At 40.1% G+C, this 24,177-nt stretch overlaps 1 protein-coding gene across 5 annotated transcripts in view; it reads left to right on the forward strand.

The window, feature by feature from the left end:
• Positions 1-23,950, forward strand: part of ACAP2 (ArfGAP with coiled-coil, ankyrin repeat and PH domains 2) — a 117,729-nt gene extending 93,779 nt beyond the window's left edge. For all 5 annotated transcript variants that reach the window (XM_033957809.1, XM_033957810.1, XM_033957811.1 and 2 more), the window contains 6 exons: positions 839-931; positions 2,572-2,774; positions 9,837-9,946; positions 11,389-11,499; positions 15,073-15,134; positions 22,849-23,950. In XM_033957809.1, the coding sequence (XP_033813700.1) occupies positions 839-931; positions 2,572-2,774; positions 9,837-9,946; positions 11,389-11,499; positions 15,073-15,134; positions 22,849-22,952 (683 nt within the window). In that variant the 3' untranslated portion in view covers positions 22,953-23,950. The remainder of the gene's footprint in view (positions 1-838; positions 932-2,571; positions 2,775-9,836; positions 9,947-11,388; positions 11,500-15,072; positions 15,135-22,848) is intronic.
• Positions 23,951-24,177: the final 227 nt, after the last annotated feature.

Genomic DNA, 24,177 nt, shown 5'->3' on the forward strand with positions numbered 1-24,177 from the left:
CTAATTAGTTGGGAGGCTTTCACCTGATTAAGGAAGAGCCCTTGTTTGCTTGGGGACTAACTGTAGAGGGCAGTAGAGCTCACAGTGAAGTAGGAGGGTTATAGGAAAAATCCCGTGAACTTCTTCTGCACAGGCTTGTGGCCATGGGGAGATAACCCACTTGTCCAGAATTAGCAAATTAAGAACCTAATCTCTTTTTAATAAATTTCACCTTTAAAATAACATTTGCTAGTAGCATGAATTTTCTTGCAAGTAGCTTATTTCTGCATATAACTCGTATTTTACTAACCACCACCTTTCCTCTCCTTTTTTTCCTTCCCTTGTAATTTTTCAAGTAATGGTGTCTCCTGCCCTTTTTCCTTTCTTACTTCCTGCTTTATGCTTTCCCTAACGTGCATGTCCCCAGTGGTTGCTGTAAGTAGTGATGAGGCAAGACGGGAGTCCCTGTTCTGTCCCGATGAGCTAGATTCACTCTTCTCCTACTTTGATACCTCTTCAAAACTGCGTAGTAGTAAGTACGCCTCAGTGTGCTCTGCATCTGTACTAGTGGCTTCATAGACTGATGTAGGCCATCCATTTAGACATTAGCCATGGTCTCCCTGCTACAGCAGCCCTTTCTTTTCTCAACATGATCTCTTTCAGTTTCTTTAAAGCCATTTATTTTCTAAAAATGAACTTGTAACATCTAGCTCTGAGCTGCAACGACATTTTTCAAACCATTTTCCTGTTGGGCTTCAGATGGTTGTGTTCAGGCTTGCTGTGTTGTCGTGCATTTTTTAGCTTGCAGATAGCATATGTACCACCTGGGCTAGAACAACTTTTTTTGTTGTTTCAACAGTGAAAAGTAATGACAGTGGAATCCAATATAGTTTTGATGGAAGTCAAGAACTCTTAGCCTCCACCATATCTACAAATAGTTTGTATGAACCAGGTGAGTTCTGCATTTTCTGTCATTGAAATTTGGTAAGCACGTCTTGAAATTGAGAAAATCAATATTTCTACCTATAGCTGCTTTGAAGGTCAATATGCTTTCTAATGAAAATGAAAATTTTCTGCAGTCGGTGGTTTTCACACTTTGAAAACCTTGCCTCCTATGGTTGTTCTGAATGAAATCCTTGGGGGTATGGCCACCCTAGAAAGCAGCTCTTCTGATCCAGTCATACTCTTATGTTCAGTTATTACCTGTTGCAGAGCTGTTTTCTGACAGCACTTGAGAAATGTTTATCCTCAGAGGAGACTCCCATGGCCAGTAAATAGTGGTTCCATGAATTGAATACCGTATTTTCACGCATATAACGCGCGCGTTATACGTGTTTTTACAAACCGTGCATAGCCTTGCGCGGTATACTCGTGAGCGCGCTATATAAAATTTTTTTTTACATAGTTCCCCCCCCCCCCGACGCACCCCCTCCCCGAAGGACCGCTCGCACGCACTCCCACCCGCACCCACACCCCCACCCTGAAGGACCGCTCGCACCCCCACAGCCTCCCGACCCCCCCCCCATCTTGTAGAAGCTCCTACCGGTGTCCTGCTGCTTCCTCTTCCGGCGGTTCGCCCTTTCTCTAACGTCAAGCCCTCTTGCCCCGCCAACTCCCCGACACGATCGGGGCAAGAGGGAGCTCAAGCTCTCTTGCCCCAGTCAACCGCGGCACCCCCGACACGATCGGGGCAAGAGGGAGCTCAAGCCCTCTTGCCCCTGCCAACGGCGGCACCCCCGACACGATCGGGGCAAGAGGGAGCTCAAACCCTCTTGCCCCCCGACACGATCGGGGCAAAAGGGAGCCCAAGCCCTCTTGCCCCGCCGACTCCCCAACTCCCCGACAATATCGGGCCAGGAGGGAGCCCAAACCCTCTTGGCCACGGCGACCCCCTACCCCCACCCCGCACTACATTACGGGCAGGAGGGATCCCAGGCCCTCCTGCCCTCGACGCAAACCCCCCCTCCCCCCAACGACTGCCCCCCCCAAAGAACCTCTGACCGCACCCCTCAGCTGACCCGCGACCCCCCCTGGCCGACCCCCACGACCCCCCCACCCCCCTTCCCCGTACCTTTGTGTAGTTGGCCAGACAGACGGGAGCCAAACCCACCTGTCTGGCAGGCAGCCAACGACGGAATGAGGCCGGATTGGCCCATCCGTCCCAAAGCTCCGCCTACTGGTGGAGCCTAAGGCGCCTGGGCCAATCAGAATAGGCCCTGGAGCCTTAGGTCCCTCCTGGGGGCGGGGCCTTGGGCACATGGTCGGGTTGGACATAAGAAACTGTTGATCTGGGAAAAACTCTACATTGTTCATCTATAGTGCAGCAGCTTTCCAATGAGCTATGTCTCGATGAAACTGTGTAAAAATGTAGGTGTTAACTAGAAGGGCAGAAAAAAGAGCAGACAGATAAGCAAGGAGCAATAGTGTGTTTACTGTGGTTCCCTTTATTTCATTTTAAAGTATTTCAGACAATTGAAGCTAATAAATGAAACTTCCTGTTTGCACACTTTTCAGAAGTCTAGCATCATGTCATTTTTTCCAGTACACTTATAATTCTAATTTATTTTGGGGGTGTGGGTGAACTTGATTTAGGTCATCTTGCTCCAAAAGGGGAAAAACGAGATTCTTCAGTATTTCAGGATGCAAAAAGGATTCTTCCTGGTCTGCAACTTTACCGTGCAGCTTATGAGAAAAACCTTCCTGATATGGCAGAAGCTCTGGCCCATGGAGCAGATGTGAACTGGGTGAACAGTGAAGAAAACAAAGCAACGCCACTTATTCAGGCTGTCCTTGGGGTATGCAAGATTCCTCATTTAAAGACTTTTTTTTTTTTAAATTCTTTATTCAGTTTTAACTCTTTTTTTTTTTTAATCTTTATTCCTTTTTATTTCTTTCAACAAGTGTACAGTATTATTACAATTAATTTACACAACACACTTGGCATTCTTAAACAATATTATTATACATGTTTTTATTCCCCCCCCCACCTCCCACCCTTTTCCATATCAATAAAATATTCCTTCCAAATTTATATATAATTATACATCCCTTTTTGATAATACAATTAATCTGACATGAAATCTGTCCCTCCCCCCATCCTTCTTCCTCAAACACTTTAAACATTTTATTATACCCAGTAATGCACAACAATAAATATCCCATCCTATTACATATATCTCCTTATTTTTCATAACAACATATTTCCGATATTTTTCCCTCCCTATCCCTCCCATCCCATCCCATTTCTATATATTATCCCCTAAGGAAAAAGAATAAACTTTACTCGTTATAATATTCAATTAATGGCCTCCACACCTCTTGAAATCTTTTAAAATACCCCCTCTGTATCGCAAGAAATCTTTCCATCTTATACATATGACAAACTGAGTTCCACCAAAAATTACAATTCAATCTAGAACAGTCTTTCCAATTAGTTGTTATCTGTTGAATTCCCACTCCCGTAAGAATCAACAATAATTTATTGTTTGCTGCAGATATTTGGCATTTGGCCCTCATACACATTCCAAAAATCACTGTGTCATACATGACTCTCCATCAACATATTAACTTGATCCCATATTGATATCCAAAATGCCTGAATACATGGACAATAAAATAAAAGATGGTCTAGAGTTCCAACTTCAATTTTACAATGCCAGCATCTATTAGACTTAGAGCAATCTAATTTTTGTAATCTAGTAGGGGTCCAGAATGCTCTATGCAACAAAAAGAATCATGTTTGCCTAATAGATGCTGACATCGTACCTTTAATTCTCCAAGACCAAATACGTGGCCATTGAGATGCATTAATCTGATGCTTAATCTCAATGCTCCAAATATCTCTTAATCCATTTTTAGGCTTCTTATTCAAATAATTAGATATAATTTTATACCACTTTGCGGCCTGGTGACCCAGAAAATCTGCCTGGAAACATAAGAATTCTAAGCTGTAATGATCATTTAAAGATTTCCATTCAGGGAACCCCACCTGAATAGCCTGCTTCAATTGCAACCACTTATAACTTTGTTTTTTATTCAGACCATATTTATGTTGCAATTGTGAAAATTCAAGCATCTTACCATTATCAATTACTTCCATTAATGATCTTATACCTGCTTTAATCCAATCTTTCCAGACAACCTTAAACCCGCCTATTTGTATCTTGGAGTTTACCCAAATAGTCTGTTGTTTCGATTTTAAAATAGAATCAGTAGTTAATTTGTCTACAAACCTTAATGTTTTCCAAGTATCCATTAATACTCTATTGTCCTTACATATTCTAGGCACTTTTATACCAAGCAAAAGATCAAGCCTAAGTGGAAAGATAAGTGATCTCTCCACCCTTAACCACTCTGGTAATTGTTCCAAAAGCTCTGGGAGGACCCAATACATACCTTGGCGCATGATATAGGCCTGATGATACCTATAAAAATTGGGAAAATTTACCCCACCCTCCTCAATTGGTCTTTGCAAAGACACTAAAGCCACTCTTGCAATTTTACCCACCAAATAAATTTAACCAGAATACTATTTAATTTTTTATAGAAAGACCCCTGAAAAAACACTGGTATCATTCCCAATTGATAGCAAACCACAGGCAAAATCATCATTTTAACAGTTTGTACTCTTCCCCACCAGGACAAATGTAAAGGATTCCATTGCTCACACAACTCTGTAACTTTTTGTAATAAAAATGTTTCATTTATTCTTATTGTCTCTTCAAGTGTTTTATTCAGCAAAATACCTAAGTACTTTATTCCATCCTCTTTCCATATAAAAGGGAAAGTATCAAGTATACCTTTTGTACAATGCACATTTAAAAGTAAAATCTCTGATTTAGTCCAATTTATTTTGTATCCTGAGAATTTTCCAAATGTATCTATGACCTTCAGTAGACATGGGATTGTTGTTTCCGGATTCCTCAAATGAAGCAAAATGTCATATGCATAAGCAGATACTTTATATTCCACTCCAGCACATGGAATATCCTGTATGTCCTTTGCCTGTCGAATAGCTAATAATAAGGGTTCAAGAACTATATCAAAGAGCAAAGGAGATAATGGACAACCTTGTCTAACTCCCCTCTGCAACTTGAAAGCATCCGAAAAATTATTATTTATATATAAGCGAGCAGTTGGGGAGCTGTACAATGCTTGTATCATTTGTATAAATCCGGATCCAATACCAAACCATTCCATAGCTTGATACATGAAACTCCATTCTACACGATCAAAAGCCTTCTCAGCATCTAGTGAAACCGAAAAAGCCAGATCATTAATTTGTTTTGTTAAATAATACATCTGAAATGCCAGTCTAGTATTATTAGAAGAGTGTCTTTGAGCAACAAATCCAGTTTGATTCATTCCTATTATATGCGGAAGAGCTTTAGCCAATCTTAATGCTAAAATCTTAGCTAATAATTTACCATCTACATTTATTAAAGATATAGGCCTGTAGTTTGAAACCAATATTGGATCTTTATTTGGCTTTGGCAAAACAATAGTTAAAGATTCTGCCATAGTGCCTGATATACAACCTTTATTCAGTTGATCCTGATATAATTTTAATAAATACGGTAATAGGGAAATTTGAAATTCTTTATAAAACTCTACTGTAAATCCATCTCCACCTGGAGCGGTCCCAACTCTAAGGGATTTCAATGCCATTTGTAACTCTTTTAATGATATAGGTTTATTTAAACTTCTTTTTATATGATCAGGAACCTTAGGACCTTCAACTAAACTCAAAAAATCCATCCCATCTTTCTCTTTATTTAAATAAGACTCCGAAGAATACAATGACTTATAATATTTTAAAAATTGTTTTAATATATTTCCAATTTGAGAATGAGAATTTCCTAACTCATCTTTAATCATGCTTATTTTCTCCTTCCTTTTCTTTGTTTTTAAATAATTTGCCAATAATCTTCCAGCCTTATTTGCATTACCATAATACACCACCTGCTGAGCAAAAATATCTTTCCTTACTAACCCAGAGGAAATTTCATTATATTCACATTTTTTTTTAACAATATTTGAAATGTCTCCTGTTCCCATTTATTAACCAATTTTAATTCCACATTCTTAATTTCTTTTTCCAAATTCACATATTGTTTTCTTAACAGTTTCTTTTTATATGCAGAATATGATATAATTTGTCCTCTCATAGTTGCTTTGAAAGCATCCCATAAAATTCCAATCGAAATTTCCTCTAAATCATTAAGTCTAAAATATTCATTTATTTTATTTTGAAATTCTGTGCAAAATTTAGAATCAGCAAGCAATATATTATCAAACCTCCATACAGGTTTGGAATTATCTGGATCTACTAAATTAACTTCTATCCATATACCACCATGATCAGATATTACTATTGGTTCTATGTCAGCTTTTATAACTTGCTGTACCATCTGATCTGAAACAAAAATATAATCAATTCTTGAGAACGATTGATGAACATGTGAACAAAATGTAAATTCCCGATCATTAAAATGAAGAATACGCCATATATCTTTTAAATTACATACTTGTACCAAATTATCTAATCCCATTGATTTCATTATTCTACTAGGCTTTTTATCCATTATTGGATCTATAACAGCATTGAAATCCCCAGCCACCACTAAATTAGTAGTAGCCAGTGGTAAAACTAATTGTTGTAGAGATTTAAAGAATTCACTTTGATTCGAATTAGGTGCATATATATTTAGTAACGCCATTGTATTACTGCCCATGCTCATGTCAACAAGTAACCACCTTCCTTGAGGATCTGCCTTAACCATATTAAATGTTGCTGGACATTTTTTATTAATCAATATTGCAACTCCTGCCTTCTTTTTTACCGCTGGTGCAAATAAACATTGTTTTATCCACTTATCTGTCAGTTTCATAGACTCTGTTCCAGACAAATGTGTCTCTTGCAAGAAACATATATCTATATTTTGTTGTTTAATATATTCCAATACCTTTTTCCTTTTTATAGGGTGATTAAGGCCATTTACATTCAAAGAAAAAATTTTAAAACCCATTTTACAAATAAAATATAAAATACATATATAATCCACTCAAACATAAAATATACATTTTTTCTTTTTCCTTAAACCAATATATGAGTCTCCCCCCTCCCCTCTTTCCCCATCCCCCTATTCCCATCCCCCACCCTCCCCTCCCCTAACACAAATGCAAACTTCGAAACGCACATATTACTAAGCAAAAAATAAACTCCCCACAGGCAATAACATACTCATTTTTCTTTCTCTAATCTTTCAAACAACCAACACTAAATTCTCCTGCAGTCAATCCATTCTTCAATACCCTAAATACCCATATTTACTATAATTCTTTATTATATACTTCCCCCCTCATTCAAATTTCCAAACATTCTTCCATCCTATACCTCTAATATATTTATAAAAGTATATACCCAATATTTCGGAAACCATTTCTTACAATATATACCCCCCCAAGATTAATATTATTATTTTATTTTTTTGTCTAACCTAAGTTTCTCACAACTTCAATGGAACATACATCACTCCATCCTATAATATTCTTTTTTTTTTTTTTTTTTTATCCTTACATCAAAAGAAGGATCAAACATTTCAACCAAGCAGACCTCATATTTTTAAAAACTCATTAATTTTCATTGCATCTTCAATCTATTACAGTCTATTCTCCATTCTGCACAACTGTAACACTTGTACATCTTCATCCTGCTGTTTCAGTCTCTTATTCCATCTTCTTGCAGATTGCTATTTCATCTTTCTCCAATAAAGTATTTTTGCAACATCATCCTTATATCTCAGTCAATTTCAGATGCAAATTGTAAATCTAAATAATGCTCAAGTCATTTCCATCAGTCCATCTTCACATCTTCTTCTCTTTACATCAATAGTCTTTTGTATTTTTCATCTTATTATATTCTAAGTTCCCACATTTCTCCAATGCAGCATTTATGTGTCCTCATATTATTATCTCAGTCACGCTCAAATGCAAATTATAAATTCACATTAAGAAACCATCCAAATCTTATAATTGTTCCTCATATTTTCTTCACTTCCTATATGCTCCATCCCTCTTCTTACCTTGTCAAAATCTTCTTTTCTTCTTTTCTTATTGTCTCTTTAAAATTTTTCATTTCTATTCTTTAAATCTTGTTTGAAATGTTGATCCCCCTTAAATCTAACTGCAACAATTTTCTAGAAAATATTTTTCTCCTTTTCTATTTTTTTTTCCACTTTTTCCTTCTTTATAAAATATCTTTCAATTTTCACTCAAAAATATAAACCAAAAATAATCTAAGTATATTATTTATTACATTTTCTAAATACTTTCATGAAACCATAGGCAAATTATATTGATCTAGAAATTCCTGTAATTTGCCTGCTTCTTCAAAATTATAAGTTTTATTCTCATACGTTACCCTCATAATAGCAGGGTATATCAATCCATATCTTGCTCCCATTGCTCTCAGTTTAGGTCTTAAATCCAAAAGCTGTTTTCTTCTGTAGGCTGTAGCTTTTGCAAAGTCAGGTACTATAAAGATCTTAGAATCCTGGCATTTAAGATCCTTGTTTGTTTTAGCCAGCTTTATAATCTCTACCACCTGCTGATGTCTTAGCAGCTTAAAGATTAGTGGACGGGGACCCTTCTGACTATTTGATCTTTTCATCGGTATCCGATGTGCTCTTTCTATCTCCAAAGGAAAAGAACTTTTAAATGGCAAGATCTTTGGGATAAAATTAGTCACAAATTGAATAGGATCATTCTGCTCAATCCCCTCAGGTATCCCAATCAGACGCAAATTATTCCTTCTTTCACGATTTGATAAGTCTTCAAAATCCTTTTTCAACGCCTCTATTTCTCTGTGATCTTTTTTACACACCAGCATCTCTGCCTCAGATTTCTCAGCATGCTTTTCTAACTGCTCAATTTTGAAGTCAACTGCCTGCATTCTATTTGTCAGACTCTCTATTTCCTCCTTCACAACTTTTATATTTTTAGCGTTATCACTTACTATTTCTTTAATTTTCTGAAGTTCATTCATCAAATCACTGTTATCAATTTTTTCCTGAGGCAACGGGACCGCTGTCGGGGATACCGAATCCATTTTTGTTCTTTTTTTACTTCCTGCTCCTGAATTCACCGGATTACTTTTACTAGTTTTACCCGAAGCCATTTCTTACTTCAATTCTCTCTTTTCCTTCACTTTTCTTTAATTTTAACTGCCAAAATCTTAATAAAATTTGCCTGTCACAACAGAGTTTTAACTCTTGCAACAAGTGTACAATATTCAATCAGATAATTTGTACAAATCACTTGACATTCTAACAAAGACATTGAAAATAATAGTGGTTTATTGTTCAGGACTGTAATACTGAAATAGTATGTATGTGCGTGTATATTATATATATAGGTTTCAATTTGCTGTTTTCAGGTTTATCTCATTTATTTGTTTATATTTGGACATTTTTACTACTAACAGAATTGCAAGTTTTATGTTAAACTGTATTTGCTGTACACTGCCTTGGGTGAATCTCTTCCTAAAGGAGGCAAATAAATCCTAAGGTAATAAGTAACTTTTTAAAAGAGCAGCAGGTTAGAAGAAATAGCCCCAGGTGGTAATGGGAATAAATGTCCCTTTTACTTCTATCACATTATTTTGCTGCAGTGCCTTTTTTTCCCCTAACGCTGAAGAAAATATTTATCTATGGAAGGTAGTGTGTGTGTGTAGGATATACTAAACTGTTGATTTAGTTTCAATTTAGAATTGTTTCTCACGTGGGATTGTTAGAAAATGGAGTTTGCAGAGTAGCATTCTGTGTGTACTGACTTGCTTGTGTGGTGATTTCCTTCAGGGCTCATTGGTTGCATGTGAATTTCTGCTGCAGAACGGTGCTAATGTAAACCACAGAGATGTCCAGGGAAGAGGTCCACTGCATCATGCAACAGTCTTGGGGCACACTGGGTAAAGTAACAAATGTTCTAGTGCAACATATACTAGGTTAAGCTTTGCCTTGGGTTGATTAACTTCTATTTAAACAAGGAGAAGTAAATAAATCAAGTACAGTGGTTCCCCAAGGTAGCGGTGTGTTGGAGCAAGAGCAACCCTGTCCTCATGAGACTGCGGCGGAGAGTATATTGGCAGGAACAAGCAGGCATTGCTCCTGCCCCAGTGAGCCACTAGACCACTGGTTAACCATAGTAGATTTTGGGGTACTCTTGCTGGGTTTGGGAGGGGAGTGGGTGGGAGGTCAGTAATCCTGTTCGGAGAGTGGGAGGGAAGGAAGGGAATGCTGCCAGGTCATGGGGAAGTTTGTTGCTGGTTCATGGTGGTGGTGGGGGCGCTGATGGCTGTATAACAATGGTGGTGGGGGGGAGGGGTATTAGGAATGCCTGACATGATGGGAAAGGTAAGGAGAGGAATGGTGGAATATAAATCCTTGGTTTATATTTGAGTTACCATTTTTCCTCTAAAAAGGGGGGCAAAAATGGTGTCTTGGTTTATATTTGGATGGGTTTATAATTTAATATATATGGTAATACAGCATTTATAAGCCTGACTGCAGTTTGCATAAATATCTTGCTTTCTGCTACTCAAGAGAGGGTTGGATTCATCAGTAGGACGCTTTGACTAAAACAGAACAATTGCACAAGCAGTCCACCTGGTCTACTGCAACTCCTTATACAGTGGTGTTGCAGAAAAAGGCTACAAAAAACTGCAACTCCTCCAAATTCGACAGCGTCTCTCCCCTCTCCTGAAAAATCTACATTGGCTCCCAATACGACAGAGGATACAATACAAGATAGCTTGCATGGTCCATAGGACTGAGCTCAGAAATCACAACTGCATTCTCTTTTCTCACCGCCAGACCACAGCAACATTTCAGATTAATGCCCCCACATCCTGCACAGGTCATTTGTAAGAAACTACATGAATCCACATTCAAGTACAAGGATCCAAGACTTGAAACAACCTCCTGCTTCATCTACGACAAATACTATATCTTCAGGAAGAGGCTAAAGACTCACCTCTTCTCCTCAAACACATAACTACAGCCCTAACCTGCCTATATTACCTTGACCGGTGTTCATTGCAGGGACAAAGCCATTTACCATTTGGCGATGAAAAGCCTTGTTCCTTTAGCCGCAGCAAAGGGCCATTTATGTACCCCATTGTGTGGGTTAGCCATGGCTAGCCACTGAAAACAGTCCCCATGTCTTTCTCTAAACCTGGGTAACTGGGTTCGATTCCCAGTACAACTCCTTGGGACTCCGGGCAAGTCATTTAACTCTCCTTTGTCTCAAAATGAGTGCCTGTATATAATATGTAAACCACTTTGATTGCAGTCACAGAAAGGCAGCATATCAAGTCCCAGCCCCTTTAGTAACTCCTTTGTTCTTAAACAGGCAGGTGTGCTTATTCTTAAAGAGAGGAGCAGATCAACATGCAACAGATGACAAAGGGAAGGACCCACTGAGCATAGCTGTGGAGGCTGCAAATGCCGATATAGTAACTCTGTAAGTTGTTGCTTTTGGGCAGTCTAGGATTGTTTCTTGAATGCTCTATTGTGAATCAGTGTGCTGCCGTAGCAATTTTGATTTATAAACATTCTTTATTGCTGTTATGCTACCTGGAAGTATTACACGCCATGTCCCCAGTAACAAGTACCGTATTTTCACATAGATAACGCGCACCCGTGTAAAACGCGCATACGGGTATAGCGCGCGGAAAACACAAATTTATGTACAGAAATTTTTGTATACCGCGCACACCCGTATACCGCGCATGCTGCCCGACTCTCCAGTCGCCCGCCCCGACTCTCCTCTGGCCACCCCAACTCTTCTTTCGCCCGCCCCGACTCTCCTCTCCCCCTTGAAGTCCTGTCCCCACCCTGAAAGCCTGATGCCCCCCCCCGACGTCCGATTCAGGACCGCTCGCACCCCCACCCCGAAGGACCGCTCGCACGCACCCCCACCCTGAAGGACCGCTTGCACCCCCACAGCCTCCCGACCCCCCCATCATGTAGAAGCTCCTACCAGTGTCCTGCTGCTTCCCCTCTTGCCCCGCCGACTCCCTGACACGATCGGGCCAAGAGGGAGCTCAAGCCCTCTTGCCCCAGCCAACCGCGGCACCCCCGACACGATCGGGGTAAGAGGGAGCTCAAGCCCTCTTTCCCCAGCCAACCTTGGCACCCCCGACACGATCGGGGCAAAAGGGAGCCCAAGCCCTCTTGCCCCGCCGACTACCCAACTCCCCGACAATATCGGGCCAGGAGGGAGCCCAAGTCCTCCTGGCCCTGGCGACCCCCCCCCCCCTAGTTGTTCGGGCCACGGCGACCCCCTACCCCACACTACATTACGGGCAGGAGGGATCCCAGGCCCTCCTGCCCTCGACGCAAACCCCCTCCCCCCAACGACCGCCCCCCCAAGAACCTCCGACCGCCCCCCCAGCCGACCCGCGACCCCCCTGGCCGACCCCCACGACACCCCCACCCCCCTTCCCCATACCTTTCTGTAGTTGGCCGGACAGACGGGAGCCAAACTCGCCTGTCCGGCAGGCAGCCAACAACGGAATGAGGCCGGATTGGCCCATCCGTCCCAAAGCTCCGCCTACTGGTGGGGCCTAAGGCGCCTGGGCCAATCAGAAACCTTTGGAACTATATAAATAAAAGATGTAACTGACTCAAATTTAGAAGCAGAATAAATGAATCTAGCAACAGCATTCTGTATAAGTTGGCGTCTACTCCTTTGGGCCTTGTATAAGCAATATTAACATAGTCTCTTTGGGAAAGCACTAATGCTTAGAGTCTAAAATTTTGACATTCAACTTCTTTAAAGTCAAGAAAGTGTTCCTTATGACTTTATTAATTTGAATATCCATCTTTAAATAACCTTAGTGGATAGAATAATTTGGCCATGCTAGTCTAAAAGCTATTAGTTGATAAACATCTTTGACTTGTATCTGAAATCATATGTTAACAAGATTTTGCACATAACAAATTTATGTGTGTGTATTTAGTTATTCATTGTATATTTATCTTTAAAGTTTGTTTTTGTTCTACCAATTAATTTTAGCCACTTTCTGCTATGTGGAAATATAAGATTTATTCAAGTTTTATTTTCTTGAAAAAATGAGAAAGAACCACCAAATTCCCCATCTAATTATAGGCCGATCGCCAGCATCCCCCTATTTACCAAAATAGCGGAAGGGTTGGTAAAAGCGGAACTTTCCGCATACCTTGAAAAATTCAACATTCTAAGTGACAACCAATCAGGATTTCGTGCGGACCACAGCACTGAAACCATCATAGCCTCCCTTCTCGACCACCTCCTCACACTCTTCAGTCAGGGCTCAAGTGCCCTGATCATACAACTCGACCTGAGCAGTGCTTTTGACCTGGTCGACCACACCATTCTCCTGGAATGCCTAGCGCACATAGGCATCTCAGACCAGGTCCTCAATTGGTTTCAGGGGTTCCTACAAAATAGATCATACAAGGTACTCAAGAATAACTATTTCTCATACTGCTGGGACAACACCTGCGGGGTCCCACAGGGCTCCCCCCTATCCCCCATCCTATTCAACATATACCTAGCCTCACTAGGTAAACTCTTACACAACCTAAATCTCAAATTCTTCATTTATGCAGACGATATCACAATAACCATCCCATTAACCAACTTTTCACAAGAACTACTCGACCACATCTCAAACACTCTCAACCAGATAGAACTCTGGATGCTTTCATTCAGACTGAAATTAAACCCAGACAAAACAAAATTTTTCCTAGCCTCCCCCAAAGATAAAATTAAGGAAACCACAATTCAACTAAAAGGAAAGACCTTCCCCCTTGATCCGACCATAAAAATTCTGGGAGTCACGCTGGACAAAAACTTATCTCTAGATAACCATACCGACCTCATAATTAGGAAAAGCTTCTCGGTACTTTGGAAACTTCGCACCATAAAAAAAACACTTCTATGACAATGCATTCCGCCTACTTGTACAATCCTCCATCCTCAGCATCCTCGACTACTGCAATATCATCTACCTTAACGCCACTAAGAAAACTACCAGGAGACTAAAAATAGTCCAAAATACCGCGGTGCGCCTCATCTTTGGCCTAAAGAAATGGGAACATGTCACCCCTTTCTATCACCAACTACACTGGCTACCATTTGAATCTAGAATTCTTTTTAAATTTGCATGCTTCTGCTACAAATCGGTTAACGGCTCCTCCCCAAGTTACATAAACACACACTTTAACCTTTACTGCAGCAACAGGACATCACGGAGAACTCAATTGTTCACCTTCCCTTCGCCTAAACACTGTCCTCTCAAAAGATTCCTTGATAGAACTTTTGCCTTCCAAGCAGCCAAGTCGAACCCATGGCTAGCACAGATGATACTCGAGGCCCCCACTTACCTATCATTCAGAAAACTACTAAAAACGTACCTTTTCAGCAAACACGACCCTTAATAATCCATTCACCTCACATGACACTTACCCCACCCCTGCCCCCTTCCTCCTTCACCAGTCCCTCCCTCCCCCACTCTCTACCTCCCCTACCTAGCTCGATCAAACCTGCAATTTCTGTAATATTGTTGTAAACCTGCCCTCTTTGCAGACAGTTAAGAATCGCTGTAATTTCACGGCTGACTGCGGCAAATCACTGTAATTTATCGTAATTCAGCCTGCAATTTGCTGTTAAAAATACTTCTAATTATGCTGTAAATCTGCTTCTAATTTTGTAAACCTACTTCTAATTTTGTTGTAAATCTGCTATTCAATGCAGATCATTTGCTAATTGATGTAAACCGCCTAGAACTCACTGGGTATGGCGGTATATAAGAATAAAGAATAATAATAATAATAATAATATAATTACAATCTAGTTTAAGGATTCTGAATAAAAACATACCCACTTAATATACAGGTGACCTCATTCATGTAAATATTGAAAGATGCTTATCTGTACTTAAAAAATGTTCAGATGTTATTTGTTTCTGTTGATAGCTTTCTATGTGGTGGTGGTGGTAGCAATAATTGTTTTTTTTAAATTTTTAATCACTTGTGCGTTTGTTCATAGATTGCGTTTGGCCAGGATGAATGAGGAAATGCGGGAATCTGAAGGACCGTATGGACAGCCAGGTCAATATTCAGCTGATAGTCATACCGAGATGCAGTATAGAAAATGCATGCAGGAATTTATTAGTTTACAATTAAATGATTCATAGTTCTTTAGAATAAATTTGAAAAAATATATTAATAGGAATCCTTCTAGGAATGTTTTTGGAAATGTGCAATAGTTTTGGTTATCTGGTGCAGTGTAGCAGATGTGTTTCTGCTCAGCTTAGTGTTGAATGTGCCCAGATGAAATTCCGACAAGTGTTGAATATGCCACTGAAATAGCAGTGCCACTGTCATCTCCACAAGACCTTTTTCAGGGATGAAAAGATTTTAGAGAACAGAAGCAAAAAAAAAAAAAAATTAATATGATACCAAAGTTTTAAAGTGTATTTTAAAAGTATTAATTCTGGATCTGAGATCATACAGCAGCCATCTAATGGCTTGTCATAGTCAAACCCAGCACTTAGGTGTTTAGGAAAATGATCCAGTTGGTTTAGAGGAGGGAGGCATAAGGGATTTAAAAGATAATGGCACTGAGCATAGATTTCCTCAAAAGCAAAACTACATTTTTTATTTAAAAAAACATAGCAAAGTCCATCTTTTTGAATGTTTTTATTTACATTTGTAGTCTCAAGTTGTTTACTGAAAATTCATAGACAGATGACTGCTGTGCTGGGTGACTTCCAGTGAGTCACACTTTGGCCCTCCTTGTGGCTGTCCTGTCCATTTGGAATCTCAACCTGGTCCTTCACTTTTTGGTTCGCCCGCCTTATGAGCCTCTGAAACGTGCATCCTTAATGGATCTCACGGTCAAGTCTGTCTTTCTGGTGGCTATTACCTCCGCCTGCAGGGTTTCTGAACTTCAGGCCCTTTCCTGCCAGGATCCCTTTTGGCATATCGTGGAGTCTGGCATGATTCTGCACACTGTTCCCTCCTTTCTTTTCAATAAGTGATCTCTGCCTTCCACGTTAACCTTCCTTTACTTCCTCTGGTTTGAGGGAGCAGGATCGGGTATTATGGTACCTGGATGTGCACAGGATCCTGTTGCGGTACCTGCAGGTCACAAATGAATTTTGAGAGGGTTGAACAACGCATGCTTATGCCAAGTTGCCCAGAGGAATAGAATAGGCAGCTTGATATTTAGCATGCACTGCTTAACAGCGCACCTTTGTAGTTTGCTCAGCATCAGTTTTCATTCACCAGAAATCTATAAAAACACCTCTTTCTTTAGATAACATCAGTCTAATCAGCAGAAAAGTCATTTGGTTCGTCACAGTGAAACAATTTACAGACTAGTTTATCTAAAGTCCATTCAGGAATAAGATGTGCCACATCTCAGTGTGATGTTTTGTTGCAGATGTGGCAATATTAATAAAATTAATGTGGAAGAGAAGAGCAAGTAAATTTGAAAAATATATATATATATATATATATAGAGAGAGAGCAATTTTCACACATATTTTCAGTATTTGTGTGTTTCTGGAACCAGTAACTTTTAATACAACATTTTTGATCTAGGAGTTGTTGCAAACAGTGAAGTGCAGTTTTGCAGTTGCATGCTTGATGTATAGAGTACAGTGTGTGGTCAGAACATTAGATGGACCAATTTTTGCTGTGTCTTCCAAGGAATGGTTCTTTTGAGGCTTAAATTATTTTCACTGGATCAGCTCAGGGTTAAGCTAATTAAAGAGCATAAACATCTGAGTGATTGCTTTAGTGCAGTGTTGCTTGAGATGTACAATAATGGAAATGATACATCATTTATCCACCCAAATTGGCATTAAAAGAATATTGACAGTGTTCAAAAATCTAAAAATGAGAGTGGTTTTAGTTGAATATTTTTTCAGGCAATTTATAAATGATCGGTAAAATTTTTGGAACTGTGAGACCCTGCTGGAGACCCTGCTGGGTATAGCTGTAGGAAAGGACCATCCATGTCCTGCTCATTAAGTGTTATATCATTGCTTTATTGTAGGACATACCTGGCTCTACTCATTTCTTTTGACCAGAAGAATTTAGCCTTGTCTAAAATCAGAGCATTCTATTTGGGAACATTTAGTGTTATGTTTGGAATGACGTGGAGTTCTTTACTGATACCGTATTCTCAGTTCCTTATCTGTATTTGAGTACATAGGATATTATATTTATTTAATTGTTCAGAACCTGTCTTCACCAGGTCTAAAGAAAAAAAGGATCACTAAAATGTACATCAACAATGTAAAACATAATTTTTCTGAGTTGATGACATGCTTCATTATTACAGATCTTTTGTACTGCAGATTTGTAGTTGTTCTCTATAAGCAACACCTCTGCTTTTTCAGCCCAGATTTTGAGAGAAAGTGACAGGCACATCAAAATTTCTACTCATTTCAAGTGCAAGAAAGAACCATCTGTCTGTAACTAGGGGCCCACTTTTTCATAGCACTAGATGTGGGGGACACACTGGAGTTCTGCAGTGCATTAAAATCAGTGACCTAATCAGATGTGTGGCCTTGAAAAAGTATTTACTGCACCCAATTGTTTATACAAAAATATACATTTTCACTGTAAAGAAGCAATTGATTTTAGTGAGCATGATAATTTCTCATTGACTGTTCCTTACCTTTTGCCTGAATTGAAGCACATAGAATTAACAGTTCTGTTTGCAGTTTTGTCTTTCTGAAATCTCCGAAGACCAAGAAATCATGGACATGATTTGACTTAGATGATCAACTTTTTGAAGGGTTTAAACAGAGTAGACAATCAAGTAACATGTTCTAGTTATCATTCCTTTCCCTAGTATTAAGGGAAGTACAGACCCACCTGTATCTTGGTAAATGTGCTGGAAAAATAGTGCCTCGGTTTGACTGAAACCTTCCTAGTGCTTCAGGAACGATTCTTGAGCCATTTCCGTACAATCAGAAGCCATTCTCTGTGTAATACAAGAGAATGAAACTACAGAAGTGAAAGCGGCATTTCTGCAGTGCATTGGGTTTTTAAAACACGTGCAATGAATGGGATTGCTGGGGCATCAAAATTCCTTTTCCTTCAAACATTAAACTTTGAACTATAAAGAGCTAATAATATACTTTGCATGGTACAAGGGTTCTATTAATAGTTACTTACCTCATGGGTGGATATTAAATTACAAAATATATTCTAAACGAATGAATGTCATTAGTAGTAGAAGCCATATATGCCATTGGGCTAATTCTTGTAATAGGGGGATGCTTCCTTCAGGGTACTAAGAGGTTATTCCTATTTTGTGTCTACAGGAAAAATGTTTTGTACATATGGCCCACTGTTAATTTTAGACTCGGCTTTTCTCTTTTTTTCCTCCTTTTTGAATGCACAATGTGCCTTTTCTGTTCTTTTGTATGTTGAACACTAAAGTCGATACAGTAGCTATTTTTGTATTTTAAAAATGTGCACTTTAAAATCAAAACTGCTCAGAAAAGGTCCTCTGTCACCTTTAGGTTTATGCAGTTTTTTAGAATATGTGATATGTCAGGTATTTTTAGTGAAAAATATTTTGGGTGTAACAAAAGCTGTAGAAATAATTTTCTTAATGTGAGAAATCTCTTGAGTGATGCAATTATAACTTCAGATTCTTTCTGATGTTTTCAGAGTTCTAGAAGCTGCATTTGGTTCATAGGTTGTGCTTTGTCAACAAAGATAACTTTTGTTGCAAACTTTTTGAAACGTCACAGGCCTCTCCTTCAAATATGATACTAGATCAGAGATCTGTTGCTTTATGATTCTGGTTGGTTGGTCGATTTATTTTTAAGATTTATTTGTCACCTTTTTAAAAAAATTCATACAATGTAGAAACATAGAAACATAGAAGATGACGCAGAAAAAGGACCATAGCCCAACAGGTCTGCCCACTCTATTGACCTACCCCCCTTGATTTTACCTCCTTAGAGAACCTACGTGTGTATCCCATTTCCTTTAGACCAGGGTTCCCCAAAGTCCCTCCTTGAGGGCTGAATCCAGTCGGGTTTTCAGGATTTCCCCAATGAATATGCATGAGATCTATGTGCATGCACTGCTTTCAATGCATATTCATTGGGGAAATCCTGAAAACCCAACTGGATTCGGACCTCAAGGAGGGACTTTGGGAACCTCTGATATAGACTGTGAGAATAAACCTGGACATGTGCAATAAAAAAGCAGTAAAAAAAAAACAACCCCCCCCCCTCCAACAAATTCAAGCAGCACACATTATGAAACAGTATGCTACTTTCTACCCATATCTTAATAGACAGCTCAGGGGTTGAGTGAAGGTGGGGCGTATAGACAAGATAACAGGAGTCTAGATGAGATAACGGTGCCTAACTTAAGGAAAAATTGCACATGAAATCGGAAAAATTGTATGGGTTGTAAGCAGGACCTGCTGTGTGGTTAAGTGCAGCCAATGTTGGTCATTATATGACTAGATAGTTGCTTCTTGTATTAAGGGCTCCTTTTACGAAGATGCGCTAGGGGTTTTAGCGCACGCACAAAATTACCACGCGCTATAGTGTGCGGTAGCCGAAAATCTACCGCCTCCTAAAAAGGAGGCGGTAGTGGCTAGCGCGCTCAGGAATTTAACACGCACTAAGGCCCTAGCGCACCTTTGTAAAAGGAGCCCTAAGTCTTGGGAGAGCCACGTTTTCACCAACTTCCTGCAATAGAGATAGTCTTGCGTTAAGCAAAGCCCGTCTGGAAGTGTATTCTGCAGGTGGCTTGTTGGCAGGTATTCCTAGCTGAATCGGAGAATGTTACCGAGTCCAAAATTCTTCAACTATCTCGTAGTGCTCTGTCTAACATTTTTTGTGTTGAGTAAAATTTCTCTTTTCAAGCAACATAATGTGGTTTGTTGGAGAGAGGAGAATCTATTCCTGGGGAAAATCATTTTTCATGAACGATTCAAAGGCTTTTTCTAGAGCCCTTGTTTCTAAGTATGCAGATATAGTATCACATCATATCTTATGCTATGAGTTTATCTTGTTGGGCAGACTGGATGGACCTTACAGGTCTTTGCCATCATCTACTATGTTACTATGAAATGTCTGCATCGATGCTTTCTGTATTTATTCTATATCCTTATACAGTAGTACCTTGGATTACAAGTATAATCCATTCCAGGAGCATGCTCGTAATCCAAAATGCTCGTTTATCAAAGCTAGTTTCCCCATAGGAAATAATGGAAACTCGCTTTGATGTGTTCCCCCCCCCCCGAGAACAGGCATTGCTCCCCTCGAAGGCCCCCCTGCGATCAGGCACCCCCCTGCGATCAGGCACCCCCCCGCTTCGAACCGGCACCCCCCCGCCACGATCCGACCCCCCCGACACGATTGGGCACCCCCCGACACGATTGGGAACCCCCCCGACACGATCCAACATCCCCTCTGACACAATTGGGCACCCCCCGCTGCTTCTTACAGTGTGACAAGGCAGTGGCTGCTGCCAGAAGGATTCTGGGCTGTATAAAGAGAGGCGTAGTCAGTAGAAGGAAGAAGGTGTTGATGCCTCTGTACAGGTCATTGGTGAGGCCCCACTTGGAGTATTGTGTTCAGTTTTGGAGACCGTATCTGGCGAAAGACGTAAGAAGACTTGAGGCGGTCCAGAGGAGGGCGACGAAAATGATAGGAGGCTTGCGCCAGAAGACGTATGAGGAGAGACTGGAAGCCCTGAATATGTATACCCTAGAGGAAAGGAGAGACAGAGGAGATATGATTCAGACGTTCAAATACTTAAAGGGTATTAACGTAGAACAAAATCTTTTCCAGAGAAAGGAAAATGGTAAAACCAGAGGACATAATTTGAGGTTGAGGGGTGGTAGATTCAGGGGCAATGTTAGGAAATTCTACTTTACGGAGAGGGTGGTGGATGCCTGGAATGCGCTCCCGAGAGAGGTGGTGGAGAGTAAAACATTTGAACTGAGTTCAAAGAAGCGTGGGATGAACACAGAAGATTTAGAATCAGAAAATAATATTAAAGATTGAACTAGGCCAGTTACTGGGCAGACTTGTACGGTCTGTGTCTGTGCATGGCCGTTTGGAGGAGGATGGGCAGGGGAGGGCTTCAATGGCTGGGAGGGTGTAGATGGGCTGGAGTAAGTCTTAACAGAGATTTCGGCAGTTGGAACCCAAGCACAGTACCGGGTAAAGCTTTGGATTCTCGCCCAGAAATAGCTAAGAAGAAAAAAAAAAAAATTTAAATTGAATCAGGTTGGGCAGACTGGATGGACCATTCGGGTCTTTATCTGCCGTCATCTACTATGTTACTATGTTATGTTATCTGGGCACTCTAGAAGATCGGACTCCTCGTCTGCTGGGCCTTGAGCATTTGAGCATGCTCAAGGCCTGCGAGTTCACGTTCATGTTCAGAACGTGAACTCGCAGGCCTTGAGCATGCTCAGATGCTCAAGGCCCAGCAGACGAGGGCCGATCTTCAAGAGTGCCCAGATGAGGGTAAGAAGCGGCGGGGGGTGCCCAATTGTGTCGGGGGGGGGGGGTCAAATCATGTCGGGGGGGGGTCGGATCGTGTCAGGGGGGGGTGCCCAATCGTGTCGGGGGGGGGGGGGTCGGATCGTGTCGGGGGGGGTGCCCAATTGTGTCAGGGGGGGGTCGGATCGTGGCAGGAGGGTGCCGGTTCGAGGCAGGGGGTGTGTGTGCTCGTAAATCGAGCCATGCTCGGTTTCCGAGGCACCGATTTTGCAAATGTTTTGCTCGTCTTGCAAAACACTCGCAAACCGGTGCACTCGTAAACCGAGGTACCACTGTACGTGCTGGACACAAATAATTCTCACAGCTGCTATTGCAAATAGCAGTAACATCAACATAATTGAGTGATTGAGTCATTACTTTACTTAATTCATAATGGGACAGTTTTGAAAACTCACTAAAAGTAAAGTGGATGGGAAAGGCAAGCTTGTTGTAACCTAGGGGAATAGATTCATAGTGTCTCTCTAGTTTCACAGATGGGGTAAATTAAAGTCGTTTTTCATTTTTGGATGACTCAAGAGATAGATCCTGAGATCGCGGGAGGAACTTTAGAAGTGTTTGAATTACAAACTGATGCTATATCACATTGCTTAGGAGTTATATACATTTTAACCATTAGCAAAGCAAATGTCTCTATAGAATGAGGAACTTACATTGTATGTACAATTCCTCTTAAGACTGTGTTTGAGGCAATGAAACTTTTCAATTGAATAAACATATCCTATCTTTTATTGCTGGAATCCACTTTGTGTGTCTGCTTTATTTAATTCTGAACTTTCATCTATCGTGCTGCACTGAGGCACTTTCAGGTATCGTCATTTTTTTTTTGTGTATGTGTCTGCCTTTCCAGCATGTGCATGATTATTCCTGTCTCTCTTAATCTCTTTCCTATATTTAAATAGTACAATATATATTTTATTTACTTATAAAATTTTATAATACCCTCTTCGCAGAAAAGGCTAATGTCAAATTTGATGAAACATCATACAATATACTGTAATAATAAATAAGGTTACCATATAGCTCCAGAAAAAGGAGGGCAGACAGACATCTGGGTTTTATTTCCATTGCATTCAATGGAAATAAAACCAGATATCTCAATCTGTCTTCCTTTTTCTGGAACCATATGGTACCTAACAATAATACGATAGTAGAACCTTGAAGATGTGAAGTATTTTAAGTTCTGACAGTGGTACATTGTTCTTGGTATTTTGTGGGAGTGAAAACCATTGAAACAGATTTTCAATTTTATCTCTGTCATGCAGGGGATGAAACTTATCAGGACATTTTCCGTGACTTTTCCCAAATGGCATCCAATAATCCAGAGATATTAAACCGTTTCCAGCAGTCTGAATCACAGAAGTTCTGATAACTGTGGAGGATGAAATCAAGGAATCCAGTCATGCCCACTTTCTCTCATGCACCTTTTTACAAATGTGCAGTATTTTTACTTCAACTGTACCAGACAGAGCACTGTTGGTTTGGAAATGTCAAGCATTTGTTAAAATGAAGACTGGTTATAAAGATTCTTACATCAGCATCCAGGCTTTGGATTGCAAGGAAGACTGAGCTCAATTCACCCAAATTCAGGACTTAGAAAATCTTTGCTGGAAAGATCTTTGTTTAAAAATACATTTTTTTTAAATGTGTGATTTGCAAGATAAGGGCATAGTTTTATAAAAGACTTGATGCCAAGATATATCATGCCTTATATGCTGTATGTGCCTAAGCATTCCTGGGAATGGATAATAGGCAGCATGGGGTGGATTGACACTTACATGCCCCTGTGGCTATTTTTATTGGCACATGCACACAGAGTTTATGCCTGCCTCAGAGCAGCTGTAATCATGCTGCCTTCAGTTTCCTGGATAATTTCTGTAAAGACACATTGTATGCACTTAAGTGCTTTTCTTCCCTGAGGGCCCTGTTGTAAAGTTACCCTTTGAGAGGTACTTTTGAGAATACCTGGATAGGTGCAAACCTCTGGTTACATTGAGTTTGAAAAAAACATTTGCTCATATTTTACACCTAAGCTGTTCATATATTCTTTCTGAGGGGAAATACACCTGTACTTTTTTTGTGTGTGTTTGTTTGCATATCACTTGCACTGTATGAGGAAAACAATTCACAAATGAAAATCAAAAAAGAATGCTTGTATTTCCAGATCCCAACCTCCACTGTGTTCCCTATTGTCAGTGAAAATGTGTACATAGTGGACCTATCAGAATGTGCTTTTACCTGCAAAAGGGGTGGGCGACTTTCTAAAAACCAGATAGAAGGGTGCATATGGAAAACACTCTCTCTAGATGAAAGGTTGCTTTCTCTCCTTTCACTTATTGTTTCCACTTTGATTTCTAAGGAGAGTGAGTAATTTTTAAAAAACACAACATTTTCACCCTGCATAGGGGAAAAGTACATGCATAGTACCAAGCTTTTACCTGCTGCTCAATTTGGATCTAGCCGTCTACTTTTGAATTTTTCCCAAAGAAAGTATCTTCATAAATTAGGAGGTGTAAATGCATTTGGATACTTTTGTAATCATTTTCAAAGTGAAAGTATGTATATTCAGGATGTGTAGGCAGTTAGAAAATGTA

Source organism: Geotrypetes seraphini, chromosome 9, assembly GCF_902459505.1.
Source record: "Geotrypetes seraphini chromosome 9, aGeoSer1.1, whole genome shotgun sequence".
NCBI classification, from domain to species: domain Eukaryota; kingdom Metazoa; phylum Chordata; class Amphibia; order Gymnophiona; family Dermophiidae; genus Geotrypetes; species Geotrypetes seraphini.